The sequence below is a fragment of the Phragmites australis genome, chromosome 9 (assembly GCF_958298935.1).
Source record: "Phragmites australis chromosome 9, lpPhrAust1.1, whole genome shotgun sequence".
In the NCBI taxonomy this organism is placed as follows: domain Eukaryota; kingdom Viridiplantae; phylum Streptophyta; class Magnoliopsida; order Poales; family Poaceae; genus Phragmites; species Phragmites australis.
This window is the reverse complement of record NC_084929.1, coordinates 30,523,964-30,542,254: the sequence shown is the minus strand read 5'-3', so window position 1 is coordinate 30,542,254 and position 18,291 is coordinate 30,523,964. Positions and strand designations below refer to the sequence as shown.

Sequence of the window (18,291 nt, the reverse complement as noted above, 5' to 3'; positions counted from 1 at the left end):
ACTTCGTAGCACGACTTTTGCGCCCACACCCGAGCAACGCTCCGCAACAATCTCTTGTCGCCGCCCATTTCCCCCCTTTACCGCCGCGTGCAGCCGGGTCGCCATCCGCACGCTGCTCGACCTGACCGAGTAGGCCTGGTTCAGCCCAGTAGTGGCCGCCCAGCTAGGCCGGCCTAGCTCCGCAGCCCGCTAAGCCAGCCAGCCCAAAACCCGATTGGGCCAACATTGTGCAGCACGACACTATGCAACCCAAGCTCGGCCTGACCCAACCAGGCCCGGACCCGGCCCAATCCAAGCCAATTTCGGCCTAGCTAGGCTATTCATGCTGGCCTCAGTTACTGTTCACATAGGCCCCACCCGTGGGCCCATCATGAATAGTATCATTTCATAATTTCTCAATTTATATTAGATTAAATCTTCTGGGAGTCTAAACTCCTCTGTTGTGGCTTCGATTTCGGCGATTCTTTCACTAAAATTCATCTAAATTTGAGATCTATCCATCTATCACAGTGTAATATCCATTAAGGCTCACTTAGATTTCCATTTGGTGCTAATTAATTCTTCTCTAGCATATTCCATTATTGATCGTAGTTGTAATTGCAGAGCGACTAGAGTTTTGTGAGTGCTGTACGGGAGGCGTTAGGAGCGAGGAAGATCCTGACTACAATCAAGACCTTTAAGAAAACATTGGAGAAGTCAAGTCATATCTCCTTAATCATATTGGACCTATGTTTTTAAATAATCTACATGACCAACTAAAACATGGCTTATTATCGCATATGTTATGTATCACGTTTTCTTTAAACTGTTTATAATAGCTAAATCCTATCAATACTTGTCATGTCTTAATGTTATCATCCAGAATACATATCACCATAGGATTACCTGTTATTATCTATATTAATGACAGGCAAAGTTTTGATATCTAGCATACTTAGGATTGAATACGTTTCCTCGAAGACGTCGCCTTAAAATACATCTCTTCGAAGATAACATTCACCGTTTATCAAATTAATTTATATGCCATGAATCCTTGATGTTTGTGAACTTTACGATGTATGTGAAATTCTTGATGTTGTGTGGGATATGAAGGGTGGTGTGTAAAAATAGGTGAAAACTGTTTTGATGAGGGCAAGTGGGGTGGTACTCTGGATGTGAGGATGCTCCTGGGGGCTTGAGTCACCTTTGTGGTGTTCATTCCCAGAAGATACCTACCTTGGCCGCTTAAGGACCGAGTCTTGCGCCATCATGCTTAGTCACCCCGTGCAACCATACGTCATGAATAGGCAGGACTTGACTTTACTTCATCAGACTGAGTTAGGCATCATACTAGGAGGCTGAGAGCAGCGACCAGTCAAGTGACCATCTTCCCTCTATTTGGAGGTTTCTAGAACTGGTCTAGGATTAAAAAGGGGGTTGGCCTTCAGTACATGAACTCTGGCGCTTGAGGGTAAATCTCATAGAAAAGCCTAGTAGGAAAGGTGATTGAAGTGTCTCAGTATGATTCGCTCCTCCGCTTTCAACGGTTGGAGGCTGAGCATGTCACGTGGGTACAGTATACAACCTATGCAGAGTATAAATCTATTCGAATAGCCATGTCAACGATCATGGACATGCGAATAGTCATGTCAACGATCATGGACAATCGAATAGCCATGTCAACGATCATGGACATGCGAAGCATCGACCTCAATTTATTAGATTTTGGGTGCATGTGTCTTAATGAGTGAGTGTGTGGACTAGATGTTCATGTAATGAGGTTAATGGCTCAATCCGCTAGGAGCTATGTGATACTAGAGGTGCACAAGATGTAATGATAGAGACTGCGAAGTGAGATGTAACCCCTTTGAGGACCGAAAACCCCCAATATAGCTTGTTACCTGGTTTTTAACTATTAAAATTGTTAAAGGTTATAGTAGATGACACAACTGAATACTTGCATACATTGCTTTACGCTTAAAACTAAACCGTAAAATCTTATCCTTGATTTTTCACTTTATGCATCTATCAACACCTTGAAGTAGTATATGGCTTGCTAAGTACCTTCCGTCCACTCTTGCTGTCATTCAGATGAGCAAGCTGATGCCGACTTTGTCAAAGGTGAAGGTAAGGATGAAGAGTAGTCTTAGAAGTCGCATTCGCACCTAGTTGTTTGTGGCTTTGAGTCTTGCTTTCCGCTGTATTTTGTTGGCCGCTAGACCAGGTTGTAATACACAGTATAGTTTGTAACCTTTTGTACTCTGGACCTTAATATATATGTACAAAGTTTAACTATGATACTATAACTATTATATTGTGTGCATCAGTTGTTTGATCCAGGGATTGATACAGAAGATACAGGAGATCTCGGGATTGAGGTCCTACACTATGTAACACCATAAAGCAAGAGTTCTTTTCAAAATTTCAATCATGTATGGAAGGGATTCAGCCCTATGGTAACATGCACAAACAATTCTCCCAAAACATGCTACAGAGAATTTCTTCCAGAGTCACAATTATATTATCATGTTGTATCCGAATAATAATTTAATTACATAAATGATTTTGTATGTCTGGCACAAAGTTTATCCTTAGGATTTAAGTATTTCACCAATAGTCTCTGCAACTGCAAACACCTTTCTTCATCGTGTGAAAATTATTAACATCCCTTGCTACAATTACTCTATCGATTACCATGCTAACGTACTTGAAGAATTCATGACAATGAGCACATATCATCAAGTTTTTCACTATCCTTAACACCTTTCCTAATGGTACAACACCAGTGATCAACCCGTATGCGAGGGCCAATCTTTCACTATGATGCAAGAACCCCCTCATCTCTCTCCTTGTACCCTAACTTCTCTACCTCTTGAATCAGTTCATTCAACTTCTGTATATCTCTAGCAGTTGCTCGTGTCTTGTTTCATTTGCGATTCCCCGGCCACATGAGCAAAGACAAGTAAGCTCAAATTTCTATAACCTGCATTAGAACACAAAATTTTTTGTTCAACGGTCCTTATATTAGCCTTATACAACCATCTGCTCCTAAAATATAATGTGCTACAAAGAGCATGCATTTTATTTAGCCTTAAGGAGAGAAGTAGCAGTGCCTTCCTTGGACCCTTTGACCCACAAATGATTTGTTCAGCAGCTTCTTCTGGTTCATCTCAGTTGTAATATGCAATTTTCTACTCACAAACAAATTCATAATAGCTCAGAAATGTTGTGGCCCATGCAAAATCACATAGCATGGTGGTGTTTACCAAACCTGTTTATGATACCACACCTAAAGCCTCACATTGATCACATACATTATTGTATACATTTCACAAGTTAAAATCCCACATAAGAAAAAACAAAGAATCATGTTCTACAATTCACTAAATAGCAAGGCATATATTGCTACTTGACCATGGCAGCATTTTACACATGTAGCTTTCTCAAAATTATTGTATAATCCAACAACGAAACCTTGTATTGCTAGTTAATGAAGCGCTACCTCAAGGACATTATCATTCGTCACCAATGTAAATAGAAACAGCCCTAAGTTCAAACTGATTCGTTTAACTTCGTCACACATATGCCACAAGTTAATCAGAAGATATGCTTGTAAAATGGAAGGAATTGGAACTGTGCATGCTGACCTCGGAAAGAACATTAATGTCTATAGTACAAGATAAAACCCATATTTAGAAAGACATAAAAGAATCCAATATGTTTGAGCTAGCTACCTCAATTGCGACGATGAAAAAATCCATGGGGTATAGGAGGGCATCAACAATGTGGATCATGATGTCTCCTCACTGGCATCGATAAATAAACAGAGAAGTTGGAGAACAATGAATAAGCCTTACTAATGTACCTTGGCAAGTAAACAAATAATGCATGGTTGCTTAGCATCCAAAGCAATTCCTTTTTGGCGAACACTAGTGCCTCGATGTTCTAAACATTTCCGCGTAGATCCCCTAAGCAATTATACAAATCCTGACCAAGACCCAGAATGAAACCAGCAAGGGGAATCAATGGAGCTGCTCGACACACTGACCTTCTTGGGTGTCGTCTCTGCCCTCGCCTGTACAGATGCAGGGAGCAAAAGGAACATGCGGCTGCCACAGACCAACTCGAGGTAGGCAGCTACTGTACTAAAGAACCTGAGTCTAGTGCCATTCATTGCCTAAATTGCAAAGAATCATCAGTTCCTTCGTGAGTGGCAGCGTTGTTGCCAAAATCATCACGATAGGTGGTGAACGACTGAGGGGTGAGGAGGGAGGCAAGCGGTCGGCGAGGAGCCATCAGATGCCTCGAGCAGCATGAAGAAGTGTGACGGGGAAGAACAGCGGCACCAAAGAGAAGCTCTGGGTGGCGGCGACTCGAGGGACGGAAGGGTTGCCACCGGATCTGTCCTGCTTTTTGTCGGTGGAGAGCAGTAGCACCAAGAATGGGTCTTGTTTCTTGCCGGCAGAGTGTAGACCAGCACGCAACAATAGCAGTAGTGCAGATCAGTAGCCGCATGGGCGGCGACAACCTTTCATGCCTTTCATTCATGACTGAACAGTAGCACAAAGGCAGCAGCCACTGATGCAGATCGGTAGCAGGAACGATAATCCAACAGCAGCAATGGCAGCACAACAGCAGTAGCGGGACAGCAGTCTGGAGGTGCCACGGTGGGTCAGCGGCTCAAGCGGTACGACTACGTAGCTAGGGCAGAGGAGCGTGGGCAACCCCATTAGGGGGAAGCCCCACCGCCACAGTCCTCGCCACTGTGTGGGCTTCCAACAGCTGCCTTAGGCAGCGACGAGGTAGGAGGGAGAGGATGAGAGGGGGTAGTGGTGCTGGGGATGTGGAGTTACCCAAGTCGCCCCTAGGAGCTAAACAATTGAAAATAAATGCTAAATACACATTGAAACTCAGGTGTCAATTCATGTAGCACTAACAAGTTTTTGATAAATCAAAAGTTTATTCTCCTATGCAGGTAATCTGTAGTGGTACCCTTTAGGGTTATTTCTGAACTCTGTTGCAAAAGGAGGAACAACACCAACACATAAAAGAAGCATGTTGTTCTTTTGGATATCACATTGATGGAAATCTTCTCCAAGCATGGTGAAAAAGTTTAGTAACCAAATTGGTACTTGAGAGTTCACTTTTAATATTTATTTTTATCGTTTTCATCAAAATCGATGGTAGCGAGTTCCAGCTCTACGAGTCGGTTGTCCCACTTGCAGTACTGCTTGCCAGCAAGCTCCCGATAGTAATAACCCTTGCAGTAGACCGGCCATCTGTCGGTGGCCTCCGCTGCAACGCGGTGAGGTCGTCATCTCGAGCCACCTCCACAGCAAGATCTAGAAGATCCTCTGCTACTAGTGCCATCATATCTGCTCGAGATACCTGAATCTGGGATGTCGTAGGATCTGCTCGAGACACCACCGCCCAGAGCTTTTCTTTGGCGTCACCGTTCTTCCCTAAGCTGCAAATTTAGTGCCACCTTCACTCCCAACGGATGCAAATCTACTCTTCTTCATGGGTTTATCTCCACATTCACTCCCAGTGGTTGCAGATCTACCGAAGGAGTCATCATCGGCTTCTCCACACTGGCGAGTTGTTGCTCCTCCAGAGGTCTGCTACCATGTTCGCTTACCTCATCCCCAAGGTTCTCTCCTACCCTGGGCTGGTGTACATCTGCCGAAGGAGGTCACCGCTGCACTTGGAGTAGTTGCCTAAAGCCATCCGCTACTCGGCTTCCCGTTGCTCCACATTCCTCTGGGTTATGGCCATGGATTTTTAGATTTGCCACGTGCCGCCCCGATTTGGATGGTCCTCCCCAGCTGCGGCCTCACCGGTGTGACCTGATCAAGGCAGTGTGATTCTACCGAACACAACCACCGAAACATATATTTGCCAATCTGTGCTCGCCCCTTGTTTGCATAAAAGTTAGCTATGGGATAGAGCATTAGGGGCATGGACGACCACAGGGGTGACTAGAATCTCCTTGACATCGTGGGTTGCCGATGTCTAAGCACACGCTTCCTCTGACGGCCCAGGAAGAAGTGACCCGGACAACCAGAGGAGACACCACCGAGATTTCTCACTATCACTGCACCACCTCCTACACATCAGTCCACCACCACTAAAGAGTTGCCTTGACCTCATGCGCAACAAGGGAGGAATGTTGACTAAGGGTGACAATGGGTGGATTCAAGTTTGCAGGAAGGGGTGACGAAGAGCTTTGCTGGTCCCTTTGATGCCCTCCCCTCAGCCTCTTTCGCCACTCCTCGGTAGGTGCATCAATTTCCTCTCAACGACACACCGAGTGATAACATGTCAAAATCCACTTCATTGTCTTCGTTGACGGGGCTTTGGTCACTATGCTCGTGGTTGTGCCCCATTGCCAAGTGCTTCTTCATCAGTGTTGCCTTGCGCTTCACCGCCATCATCTCCAAATGAAGCTTCTTTTTCCTCCCCTAAAGCAAGGCATTCATGTTCTTGCATTCAACTATTGGAATGGTGCCCTCTCAAGGACAATGGTATCTCCTCTGTCAAGACGATGCTTGGTGCTTCTGTCCTTTGATGAACTTAGCTCACCAATCCATATGGATACAGTTGCGCATGTAATTTGCGACAAGCTTCCTATCTCATTCGGGCGCTTACAATAGAGGTATTTGCAAGCCAAGCCTTGAAGGAGAGTGTCATTGATCTCTCTGACTATTTAGTCGATCAAAGAGTCACCGCATGCCAATGTCAATCCAGACAACCTTGCACCATTGCCTTTGGAGGGTCACTCAATAGTCTCCACAACCAACCAACTTCCAAAGTCGGTTTTGCCTCTAGTCGCTCCTTGCAACACAATTGAGTTACAAGATGAGGCTTCACTTAGGGACTCCCACGCTGAAGATCATAATTTCTAGGTGGATACTCCATCGCCGAAGGCTTCCAGCCTCCGACTGAGATTGATATAGATGAGGCTCGTGTTGTCGTTGATGCACATATCTTAGAGGAGCCGACTAGCGACCTTCAACAAAGAGAGGTTTCTTCTGAGCAACCACAAAAGCTGCAACATGAGGCCTCCCCTACAAATCTTTATGCAAGCAGATTAGAAGTCCTTAAGGATGCTTCCCAGCCACCTTCTTCATTGTTAGTTGACCATGGACTCTCTTTAGACAAGATCAACAAGGCTGATGGTGCCATTGTGGTGGATTGTCACTCTCCCGAGCTAGAGTCCCCATGAATCAAGCCATTATCCAAGAAGATCGCCTAATGAAAGATTGCTCATCTAGCCAGATCTATGACAATAAAGTTCAGTTTAAAGGTGTTGAAGAGTTTAGGCATCATAGGGAAGGATGGAGAACTGAATGAAGATGCATTAGAGGGTGTGGATCTAGTTAAGGAGTTGCTTCTTTAAACTCTCCTTGAGCCCCTCACGTGCTTGGATGGCCGTGCCTTTTGGGATCATGTTGCTGGGTTGTTGTCTTTGACGGTTTCTTAGCCATGAGATTCTTTCAGGAGGTTTGTGTTGCTAGGTGGTTGTAGATTGTTGCAGTTTCGTGTATCCAGTCCTTTTAGTGGTCTAGATGTTGTTTGTTGTTTGAACCCCATAGCTGTTTCGTGGAGTGGTGTTGTGTGTGATCATTTTCCCCATTTGACAATGGTGTATTGCCCGTCTCGGCTAAACTCTTTTTTTTTAATACAATAGACAGACCTTTTTCCTTTTGTTCAAAGAAAAAAACTTTTAATGTTTTGGTTCTCATTAAAATATTTTATTCTTTGTAGTGTGGTAGCCAAGAGCTACAACTCTGCAATAATAAACAACTACGTGCATTATACGATGCAGATGCGATGATAATTTTATTTCATCATCTTTAAAAAATGTAGCACTGACGGGTGCTTCGTATTATTGTCCTTCATATACGTATCATGTTATTGTTTTGGTGTTCATTGGTGTTGTCGTAATCCTTCTCCTTTTCATGTGTTAGCTAGTGTACGTCTTCACAAAACGCAACTCGAAACACTTTTACATCACTACGTGCGTATCAGTAGCCGTACTGACCGAGGCGACGGACGAGGAGGCGCAGCCCGAACTCCGGCTCGATGATGAACCGGAACGCGGGGGCGTGCCTGTAGTCGGGCGACAGCGCGAGCGCGAACTGCGCGAGCACGACCGCGACGAGCACCTTGACCTCGACGAGCGCGAGGCTCTGGCCGAAGCAGGTGCGCGCGCCGAGGCCGAACGGCATGAACGCCTGCGGGTGCTTGCACGCGGCCGCCACGCCGTCCCGGAACCGGTCCGGGTCGAACCGGCGCGCGGTCGGGCCCCAGGCGGCCGCGTCGTGGTGCATGGTGGAGACCGGCAGGAACAGGTAGGTGCCTTTGGGCGCGCGAAGCCTCCCGAGCTGCATGTCGCTGAACGTCTCCCGCACCACGAACGACGACGGCGGGAACAGGCGCAGCGTCTCCAGCACCACCATGTGCACCGTCCGCATCCTGGAGATCGCATCGAAGTCCGGCGCGGCGCCGGCGCCGGCGCCGCAGACCTCGAGCACCTCGGCGCGCGCGCGGTCCTGCCACTCCGGGTGCGCGGCGAGGAGCATGAGGCACCAGGTCGCGGTGACCGCGCTCGTCTCGTGGCCCGCGAAGTAGATGTTCTTGCAGTTGTCCACCACGAAGTCGTCCGCCCGTGGCTGGTCCCGACTGTTCTCGATGATGGAGCCCAGGAAGCCGCGCCCCGGCGCCGCCGCGCAAGCCCTCCGCTCGCTCGCCAGCTGCAGGATCAGCGACCGGATCTCCTGCGTGAGCTTCCATATCCTCCGGTTCTTCTCCGTCGGCAGGTAACTGAGCGAAGGGATGGTGAAGATGACGCTGGTCTCGGACATGAGGCCGGAGAGCGCCCTGAGCCGGAGGAATATCTCCCTCCCCCTGGAGTAGTCGCCCCCGAAGCAGGCCCTGGAGATGACGTCGAAGGAGAAGCAGCGGATGTCGTCATCGACGTCGACCTCCGCGACGCCGCCCGGCGCGCCGGCGACCTTGCTCTCCCACGACCGCAGCAGCGGCTGCGCTGCGTCCACCATCAGCTCCACCATGCCCTGCCGAATGACATACGCTCAACTCACGTATGCAGCGGCGGCTACTTACAAGAAGCAGGAGTAATACAAGAAGCAGGAGTACGTGATTTACCTTGACCTTGGCCATGTAGAACTCTGGGGCGATGAGCTTGCGTTGGCGATGCCAGTCGGCGCCGTTGGCCTTGAGGACGCCGCGGCCGAAGAGGGGCTCCTGGCCCTTCTGCAGGTAGGTGGGCTTGCCCATGTCCAGCGACACGCACCGCCCGATCTCGCGGATCAGCTCCGGGTCCGACACGTACAGCGCCGGACGACGGCGCAGCCAGTACAGGTACGTCTCGCCTGCACAAGCGCGCGTCTCAGACTTTGGGCTGAAAGAGTAAGAGTCATCTAATTTTGGCCCAAGTGCTTAAGAATGTGTGGGCTGTTGACTGGACAAGTTGAGAAGAAGTCTTCGGTTTTCTTAAGTTACATAAGTTTAATTGTGTGTTTAGTTGCTTGCATTAGATTTTATAGAGCTGTATTATATATCTTGTACAGGGAAAGTAAGCTGAGGGAATTCATATTTAAAAAGAAGAGTATTTATTTGGTCATAACTGTGGATACAGTCTAAGCTAAGTTTGTGATCGGTAGGTCAAATTTTGGACCGTATGGAGATTCGATGTGCTAAAAAGGTGATTGGTTGGTCGCATTTGGTGAGTATGGTGATCATTTTGTGCATACCATTTCTTCACATAAGATCACATTTTAGGGATGAACATATCATCTTTTTCACACTGAACATACCATTTCTTCATAAAAATAAAAATAAAAACTCATGAGAAGAGAGTCTCTAATTGAGGAGGGGCTCCAAAGGTTTTTTCAGAGGGGGGTTGGTCGGATTTGGTGAGTATGGTGATCATTTTGTGCATATCATTTTTTCACATAAGATCACATTTTAAGGATGGACATATCATCTTTTTCACACTGAACATATCATTTCTTCAAAAAATAAAAAAACTCATGAGAAGAGAGTCTCTAGTTAGGAGGGGCTCCAAAGGTTTTTTCAGCGGGGGTTAGTTGGGGGGGGGGGGGGGCAAACAGCAAATGGTAGATAAATTAAACGATCAAATACTACTAGTTATCTGAACTTGCTCAAATGCGCGAGGGGGGGGAAGGCCCCTTGTTGGCCCCTGAGTCCTACAAAACCCTCCGCCCCTGAGTCCTACAAAACTCCGGTCAAAGCTGCTACGCGCAGAGTCGCCGTCAACCCAACAGCTGGCCTCGCTGTTCCGTAGAATCTTCGCAAGAAGATCGTCACGCAGATTCCTGGCCAGAATCTTTGACTGACCAGTATAGAATTAACCTAACATTAAATCAGAACCAGAGATCCTAAGCTCGTGGCCCTGGCCAGCCAACTGCACGTACGCTCAACTGAAGCCCGCGGACTCCGCAGCCACCGGTGGTCGTGGTTCTCACTGATCCTCGCATCCTGCAGACCGCGCGCACGTCCGCCTCACGAGATTCGACGAAGCCGTCGCCGAAATCTGAAGCAAACTAAAGCTCTCGCGTCCAGCCGTCTAGCCAGGCAGTTTCCTTCTCCGCGAATCCAAGTAAAGCTTGCATTCGCAGTCGCAGGCAGCTCATCGATCAGAGGCTATCTACTACCGACAAACTAGTTGAGATACGCTTAATTTAATTATAATGAGTTATTGATAATGTTAATCTTGAGTTGAACTTGTTGATAGGAACTTATTTTGCTTTTACTTTTGAGCTACGATTTTTCAATCGGGTAAAGTTGTTTTTCTTATTGCTAGAGTATAAACGTTTATATACTCATGTATTTCAGAGAGTCTTAAATCCTCTTGTTTCTAGACCATCAACTTGAAGAGTTACTTCTTTTAGTGTCTGTCTTGTTGCTATATTTTTCGTTCAAGTTTCAAGTTTTTATATACAAAGACATATAGAATGGTCTTGAATAGAGTATATAGTTCATATTCCATCCGTAGTGTCATGTTTCCTTAAAACTTTCTTTCTCGCTTTGTCCCTCTAAAATTTATGTTTCTGTTTGTGTGTTTTTTAGAAGCGTTGGGTGAATAAGGAGTAGATTATCTATTTCGAAAAAAATTATAAGATACCTATTCACCTCTTCTCTAGTCACGTATCGAGATACTACAATTGATATCAAAGCCGATTTGATCACTAGTTGATCTTAACTGGTTTTGTGATCCATAAGCGACATGGAGAGAAATATGAAGATTTCATTATCTGATAGATGAGACTTTTCGTACTGAAAGATGTGCATGGAGGCTTAGCTTCTAAGTCAAGGAAGTGCAATATAGGAAGTAGTTGGTCCTAACTACGAGATCCCTGATGCTCGAATGACTCTGGTTCAAATCGAATAGTATGAGGTCAACAACAAGATCAGAAATATTTGGACTAACCTGAATCGAAATGAGTTTGACAGAGTCTAGCACCTTCATACTGCCTGAAAGATATGGACTACTCTGAGTGTTTTTCATCACTAATCAGATTAAGGTCAGACGCCAAATCACATACAACCAAGAATATCAAATGTTTATGTAAGGGTATGATGAATCTTGGATACTATATTTGCTTGTTTTGAAGGAATTGTGAGCAACCTTAGATTCACTGGTGTTTTGCGCTACTCTGACTATGAGAGAGCAATCAAGCTTCTCTATGTTCTCATCGTAGCATATGAGAAGTGAAGATCTCGAGCATTACAGAGTTACCAAGTTACGACATGTTAATTTGTGATGAACTCTGCACCAAGCTTAAGTCCATCGGATAGTCAAGGCGGCTCGAATTGATCTCGAAAACCCTATGTCTTATAACATGGCATTAGTTTTCAAACCTAGCAGTGGCAACCAGTCTATAAGTGATATTTCTTATGTTAACACTTTATCTAGCGGATTTGCTTTGTCATCCCTTGTTTCTATCACAGAGGAGCAGATAATGAGAATCTTGCCCTTATTGTGAAAAAGTTCATCCGCTTCTACAACAACCGCCAAGATTGGAGGAGGGGTGACTATCGAACCTGCTTTGAGTGTGGTGACATCACCCACTTCAAGATGGATTGTCCTAAGCTCAAGAAGAGGGAGGATAGTGACCACGACTACAACAAATATAAGAAGAAGAACAAGAACCTCTTCTTCAAGAACCACAACAAGATGACCAAGAAGGCAGCTAAGACAATTTCTAGGGCATTCGTTGCGGCTCTCAGCGATGTTAACACCTCTTCTAGTGAGAAGAAGAGCTCAGAGGAGGAGGAAACGCAAATGAAGAACAAGAAAAAGACCAAAGACTTTACCGATCTCTACTTCATGGCGGATGACAATAATGACAGCAACCCCGAGCTTGATCCCTCCAAGGTATTACCTTCCTATGACCAGCTTTCCATCCAACTCGATACCTTGAATGATTCTCTCATTAGGCAGGATATGTTACTTAAGAGAGTTGTGCGTGAGTTGGAGGAGCTTATGCCTAAATATGAGTCTGTCTTTTGAACTTGCATTGCTTAGATCTAGATCGGATGTTGAGAAGTATAATAGCTGTTTGATTGTCATAGCTTAACTTGCTAAGCTTAGAAATATGCATGCTCAAGTCACTAGTTGGCTTGAGAATATCGAGAAGAAGCTTCTTGAGGAGGAGTTGTAGCGAAAATGATCTTATTAGGCTATGATTGTGATTTTAGTGATTAATGATAACATAGTCATTAGAACTAACATGTTTATCAAGTATATGCTTTAGTAGACCTTATGGATGCAATATATAAAGAAGTCACCGCAGTCAGGACAAAGATTGATTGAATTGGAAAAGTCTCAAGAGAATTACTCTCACTAGATGATTCGATACTATGTGTGTTGAACTTATAGGAGCATCTCTGATAAAGGGGGAGAGAATGCTGAAGACTTCACCGGATAGTCCGATGCTCAATAAAGTGTAGCACCAGAGATTTATCTGCAGAGAAGAGTAGAACTGAAGAAGCTACCGGATAGTCGGACGTTGATGAAAAAGATGCACACCAGAGTATTTTGACTCGGGACAGAAGGAGTTGAACTCATCAGAAGGTTCGATGATCAGTGAAAAATATATACAATGGAGTATTTCTTACAAAGACAATTTCAAGTGTCAAAGAATGAGGAACGTGGGAATTTCTTCTGGTTCTTATACAAATTGAACTATTACCAACCAACAGAAAGTTATATGAATAGGCTCTCAGCCCTTAGCCAATCAGTCCATGCATGCATAATGCATCTAACTATAAGTGCATGTGTTTTTACTTTTTCAGCTATGTCACTATCTATCTGTATCGTGATTAGAGGTGGGACTTGGGCCGGGTCGGGCCGGCCCGACCCGACCCATTCGGGCTTCGGGCTTTTCGGGCCGTGCTTGGATGGCCCGATAAACTATTCGGGTCGGGTCGGGCTGGCCCAATCCTCCTTCAGCTAGACCCAAACCCGGCCCGAATGCACGATGAGCCTTATCGGGCCGGGCTGGCACGGGCCCAGTACCACCACATTCCACCGCATGTGAGGTCGTGAACCCATTTTTTACCGGGCCAGACCGCCCATTGGGCCCCATATCAAGACCCGGCCCGGCCCATAAATCGGGCCGGGCTGACCCGGCCCATCAGTGCTCGGGTCGGGTCGGGCTTAAGCTTCACCGGGCCGTGCTGGGCTCGGGCCGGCCCAAAAAATATGGCCCAAAGTCCCAGCTCTAATCGTGATCATGCATATGCAGAGACATTGCAGTACAGTACAGATAAGCACAACGCTCTTGGCCAACTAGATAGGCAACACATGTTCAACCTATCGCGCAAAGGCAAGCTAATTATCAGACGAATAAAGGAGGTGTTCGATCTGCACCGTGCTGTTCCACGATCCACACTATCGTCGAAACGCAAGCTGCTTGCGACACATGAGATCTGCATTCCATATCTACGACGAGATGAGATCAACCTATGCTTCTGGCGTTAGGGTTCGTAGCCACGCATCTCCATGTAGTCCTCGTAGGACATAGATGGACGCTTTCATGGCTGGTGCAGTAGCAGGGATCCAACCTAAAAATTGGGTGGGGATATACGAGTGACCGGGCATTTCCAACTTTAATTAAAAAGAAAAGATTTAGGTCTATTGAAGTCTACTGAAAAACAAAAAATTTGAGGGAAGATATCATGGCCTCTCCTGAGTCCGCCCTGTGCAGTAGTACATGGACTGTGAAGTGTGCATGATACGTTCATCTGTTGCTAGCGATGAACTCTAGAGGTCTGGAATAATAACCTAGTCAATGCTACGCAGTAGGGTGCCTATGTTGAATTATTTGAACCCGGCTGGAAATCAGCTGGTGAGCTGTTTCATATAAAATTGGTTGTTTTTTTTACCTGGTCATATAACCAGACAAGTCAATTGGATGATTGATAGGATATTGATCTTAAACTTATTTGATGTCTTGAGAAAGAAGGAAGATGAGGAAGGATAGATGGAGTGCTGTAATATTATTTAAATATGCGACAGTTTATTAATTAGTTTAAGACTGACTTCAAGGATAGATGGAGTATGTGCTTATATATGTTGGTCAAACCGGCCTTTGCTTAGATTATGGGAGAACCAAGCAAAACAAATAATATATATGAAACTAAATCTGGGTACTACAATGCTGTCATTTCCTACGCACACCACTTTATAGAATGCTCTGGTCCACATCAATCTTATGTTATAATTCGAGAATAGCAATAATATAATTTCATAATTAAAAAGGAAGAAGAAATCAAGCATCCTAGATAGCTAGCACCATGCATGCATGATGTAAGAGGTAAGCAAGTTTTCAGATACACGCATATATATGGGTTGGGAGGGGGCCATCTATCACAAGTTGAAGTAGAATGCATGCATATTCACCGAGTTTCCAAGACCACATAGCTAGTTGGACTTGAATTCTAACCAATCAATCGACCCAGAAAAACAAGCTACATCAGCGAATATAGTAGTACTTATCCTAGTTCTCTTCTTCAAATTGGTACCCGACTGAAACTAGAGGAATAATACCCATCTCAAAATGAAAAAAGAAAAGAAAAGAGAAACGAGAGGAATACCACTAGATATACATATGTTGTTATATAATTACATCAGATACGATGCATATATATTGATCGTATTGTGTGATACTACTACATAGCTAGCTAGAGGAGAAAATTCCATTAGGACATAAGGTGATTTGTCAAGACTGTTTATTTACGTAAGATTTGTTTTGGATGGATATATAAAAAAATTATAAGTTATATAATAAGATAAATAGATAGATGATTATGAACAATCGAAACAGATTATACAAGTTGTATTTCTCCTAGCCACGCCATGTTTCCATCTGAGGGCAAACACTAGCAGGCGTGCTACAAAATGGATTCGATCTCTTTGACAATGGATAAGCTAGCATGTCGGCGACATCGAGAGGGTTCGGCCGGTGAGGCCTGCTAGGTGTGGTGTGCCTGGACAGCTAATGGCAACATGCCCGTTCCGGAAAGCCTGCCTGATTAGCTGGCTATAATCTAATTAGGTCAAATTAATGATCGCTACCCCGATTATTACCTGATTAGTGGTACACTTGTACTATATAAGTAGTATGATAGTCACTGCTCATTTGCTGGCTAAGATGCATGCATAGTACTGTTGGGGCGGTCTAATCAAGTGCTATAGTATCAGTACTTTGTTTTCTTAGACTTGGGCGGTATGTTTCCACTCGATATAATTTAGATAAGCCTATAGTTCTCTTTACAAATATATATAATGAGTCTGATGTCTTTCATTCCGACCGATTTGCATAGGATATTACTACCTGATTAACATTGTTTGGTCGGCAAGATGGAAAAAGAAAAGGAGAAAAGTCAACAAGACATGAGCTAGTATTCTATACATCTCTTGCCCTGGCATTTTAGTTAGTTTTCTAGGAGCAAACAACAGATGTTAGCTCTCTTCCAAAAAAACTGAAGCTAAAAATCAAAATTAAGGGAGATTAATCAACACAAACTCCCCTTAATTTCCTCGTCGGATTGGATCTTGGCTGCTGGTGCACTAGCTAGCTCTTTCGACAGGGGTGACTGTCTGCTCCCAATAATTTTCTCCACACGAGGTATGAAAGATCTAACCAGCTAGCTCGCCCATGAACAATGGACCAGCGAGTCCATGCGTAGCCCACAGGTCAAACGGTCCCGAAAAGCACGGGCATCCCGATTTCACCCCAGTAATCAATACGTGCATGTATGTGCACTGGTCGGCCGGGCATACATCCAGGACAGTTTGACCACATGGCCGTCGCTCATCTTTTATCCGCAGCTATAGCCTACTTCTAGCTAGGCGGTTGTGTGTTGTCTGCAATTACTCCTTGATTAGATAATTAATTACTCCAACTAATTAACTGGAGTAACTAATTAATTAATCATTCCAAGGCTTCATGAATCATGATCCAGGAACCTGGACATACAGTAGTTGACTGCGCCAGTTCTTAACCAGACAGCCAGCCACAGTTTTCTACTAATTTGCATTGGTTTGTGTATTCTCTTCTCCTAATTTGTTTGCTTTTGTGATGTTGACTTTATTCACAACTCAGACCTCTCTTTACATGGTGCTATTTTCGCCCACTTGTTTTTTAAGCAATTTTCAGCAACATTTTAACTTGTGGCAGTAGTACGGAGTATCTTCTTTTAAGCCGTGGCAACTTGCTGGTTAACTTGTTGCTAGGGCAATCTGATAGGGTGCAACTTCCATGATCCATGCATCATGTAGCTGGGGATGGTATCAGTACTCTGCAGGTCTGTTTGGGATTTTAGAATAATTTTTTCCCCAGGTTTCTGTGAAACAAATGAAAAATTATGAAACTCCAGTAAAATTTCTACGAAATTTCTATTTCCAGGCATGCCCTGTGATGGCGATACTACATGCAAACAATCCACTCATCATCTGAAAAGAAGAAGAAACACTCACAAATCTAAGGTGGCAGTAACCTACATGTGCATGAGAGCCGCCACGATGATTACGAGATTGTGAAGATAAGTAATTAACGGAGCCAGTAAATTTAAACATGCGGCAAGGTGGTTTAACGGGCACGCACCGTAGGCTTTCCTCCATTTGTCGAAGTAGGGGAAGATCCTCTTGCAGTAATCGTCGAAGCCGTCCTTCTCGAAGTCCCGGCCGCCGGCCTCCGCCGCCGCCGCGGCCACGACCCTCGCCTGCATCTCGGGGAGGTTTCCCGACAGGAACGACGACGGCGGCGGGCCGTCGATCCCCTGCCGCCGGAACATGTCGGCGACGCGCCGCGGGCTCTGCAGCCACGCGGTGGCGCTAATGCAGAGCAGCACCGCCGCGGCAAGGGCGCATGACCCTGCCAGCACGAGGAGCAAGAAGCTCTCCATGGCTAGCATGCTCTCTCTCTTTCTCTCTCTCTCCCCGCCGCAAGTGCTTTGTGTGTTCACTCCTCTTTCTCGCGGGTGTAGCTTATATAGTTGGAAGATACATTTTTTTTTTGATTGCAAGAGAGAGGCACAGATCTACTACACGCACGCGGGGTGGCGCCGGAAATTTTTCACAGCAGGGTCGATAGTACTGAGTATGAATAATAAGATATTTAGAGGAGGTGTTTATAAAAAATAGTTTTTATAACTGTACTAGCGGATGTTTAGACGAAAGGTAAGGTGCTTGTTTAAGTATCGTTATTTATATTAGTTCTAATAATAAGATAGTTAACTATATTTAAATATATATAATTTTTATTTATATTAAAAATTATATTTTTTTATAAGTGCTTAACATACTTTTTTTTATCTAACCATAAACATCTAGTATTATTCATACGCTAATAGTTAAATCATCGACATGACCATCTTGTAATTTTTCTGTTGAATTGCACATCCTCCCTTAATCTTGCCGGCTTATGTTTATCGAAATTTATCTTGCTTTCCTTAGACCACTCACAACGGCTTCCCTTCGGGAACTAAATTCCTGTCGTGAAAGGATTTTCGTTTCCTTCAGTGCTTCAACGGTTTCCGTCACGAATGGATTCTCAAGGTAATTCCTTTCAGGACGGGATTCTCTCTCCTTTACTTTCACGATTCCTCTCGAAATAAACTGTTAGAGATGAAAGAAATAAAGGGAATAAGAACGGAAAAGGAAGTCGGTAAGGAAACGAAATGAAGGGAATATAGTTAGAGATAGCCTTAGAATTGTTAAAAATGCTATCTCAAAGCACATCAAAATTGATCGCAGTG

At 44.8% G+C, this 18,291-nt stretch overlaps 1 protein-coding gene across 2 annotated transcripts; it reads right to left on the bottom strand.

Annotated features, from left to right (window-relative positions):
* Window positions 1-7,834: 7,834 nt before the first annotated feature.
* On the bottom strand, window positions 7,835-17,486 carry LOC133929093 (cytochrome P450 714D1-like). Of its 2 annotated transcripts, none has more exons than XM_062375693.1 (3): window positions 17,139-17,486; window positions 9,148-9,403; window positions 7,835-9,056 (listed from the first exon to the last, which is right to left on the bottom strand). In XM_062375693.1, the coding sequence occupies exons 1-3, from the start codon at window positions 17,153-17,155 to the stop codon at window positions 8,007-8,009; spliced, it is 1,323 nt and encodes a 440-aa protein (XP_062231677.1). In that variant the 5' UTR covers window positions 17,156-17,486; the 3' UTR covers window positions 7,835-8,006. The 2 variants fall into 2 exon arrangements, with proteins under 2 accessions (XP_062231677.1, XP_062231676.1); XM_062375692.1 differs by having other exon boundaries at window positions 9,148-9,374.
* Between the last annotated feature and the right edge of the window lie 805 nt (window positions 17,487-18,291).

Bases quoted from the DNA above. Each gene is read 5' to 3' on its own strand.
- LOC133929093 (XM_062375692.1), bottom strand. From the start codon at position 17,448: ATGCTAGCCATGGAGAGCTTCTTGCTCCTCGTGCTGGCAGGGTCATGC. The intron at 9,375-17,138 runs GTGCGTGCCCGT...GCGCTTGTGCAG, and splicing joins CAAATGGAGGAAAGCCTACG to GCGAGACGTACCTGTACTGG. The intron at 9,057-9,147 runs GTAAATCACGTA...GTCATTCGGCAG, and splicing joins TCTACATGGCCAAGGTCAAG to GGCATGGTGGAGCTGATGGT.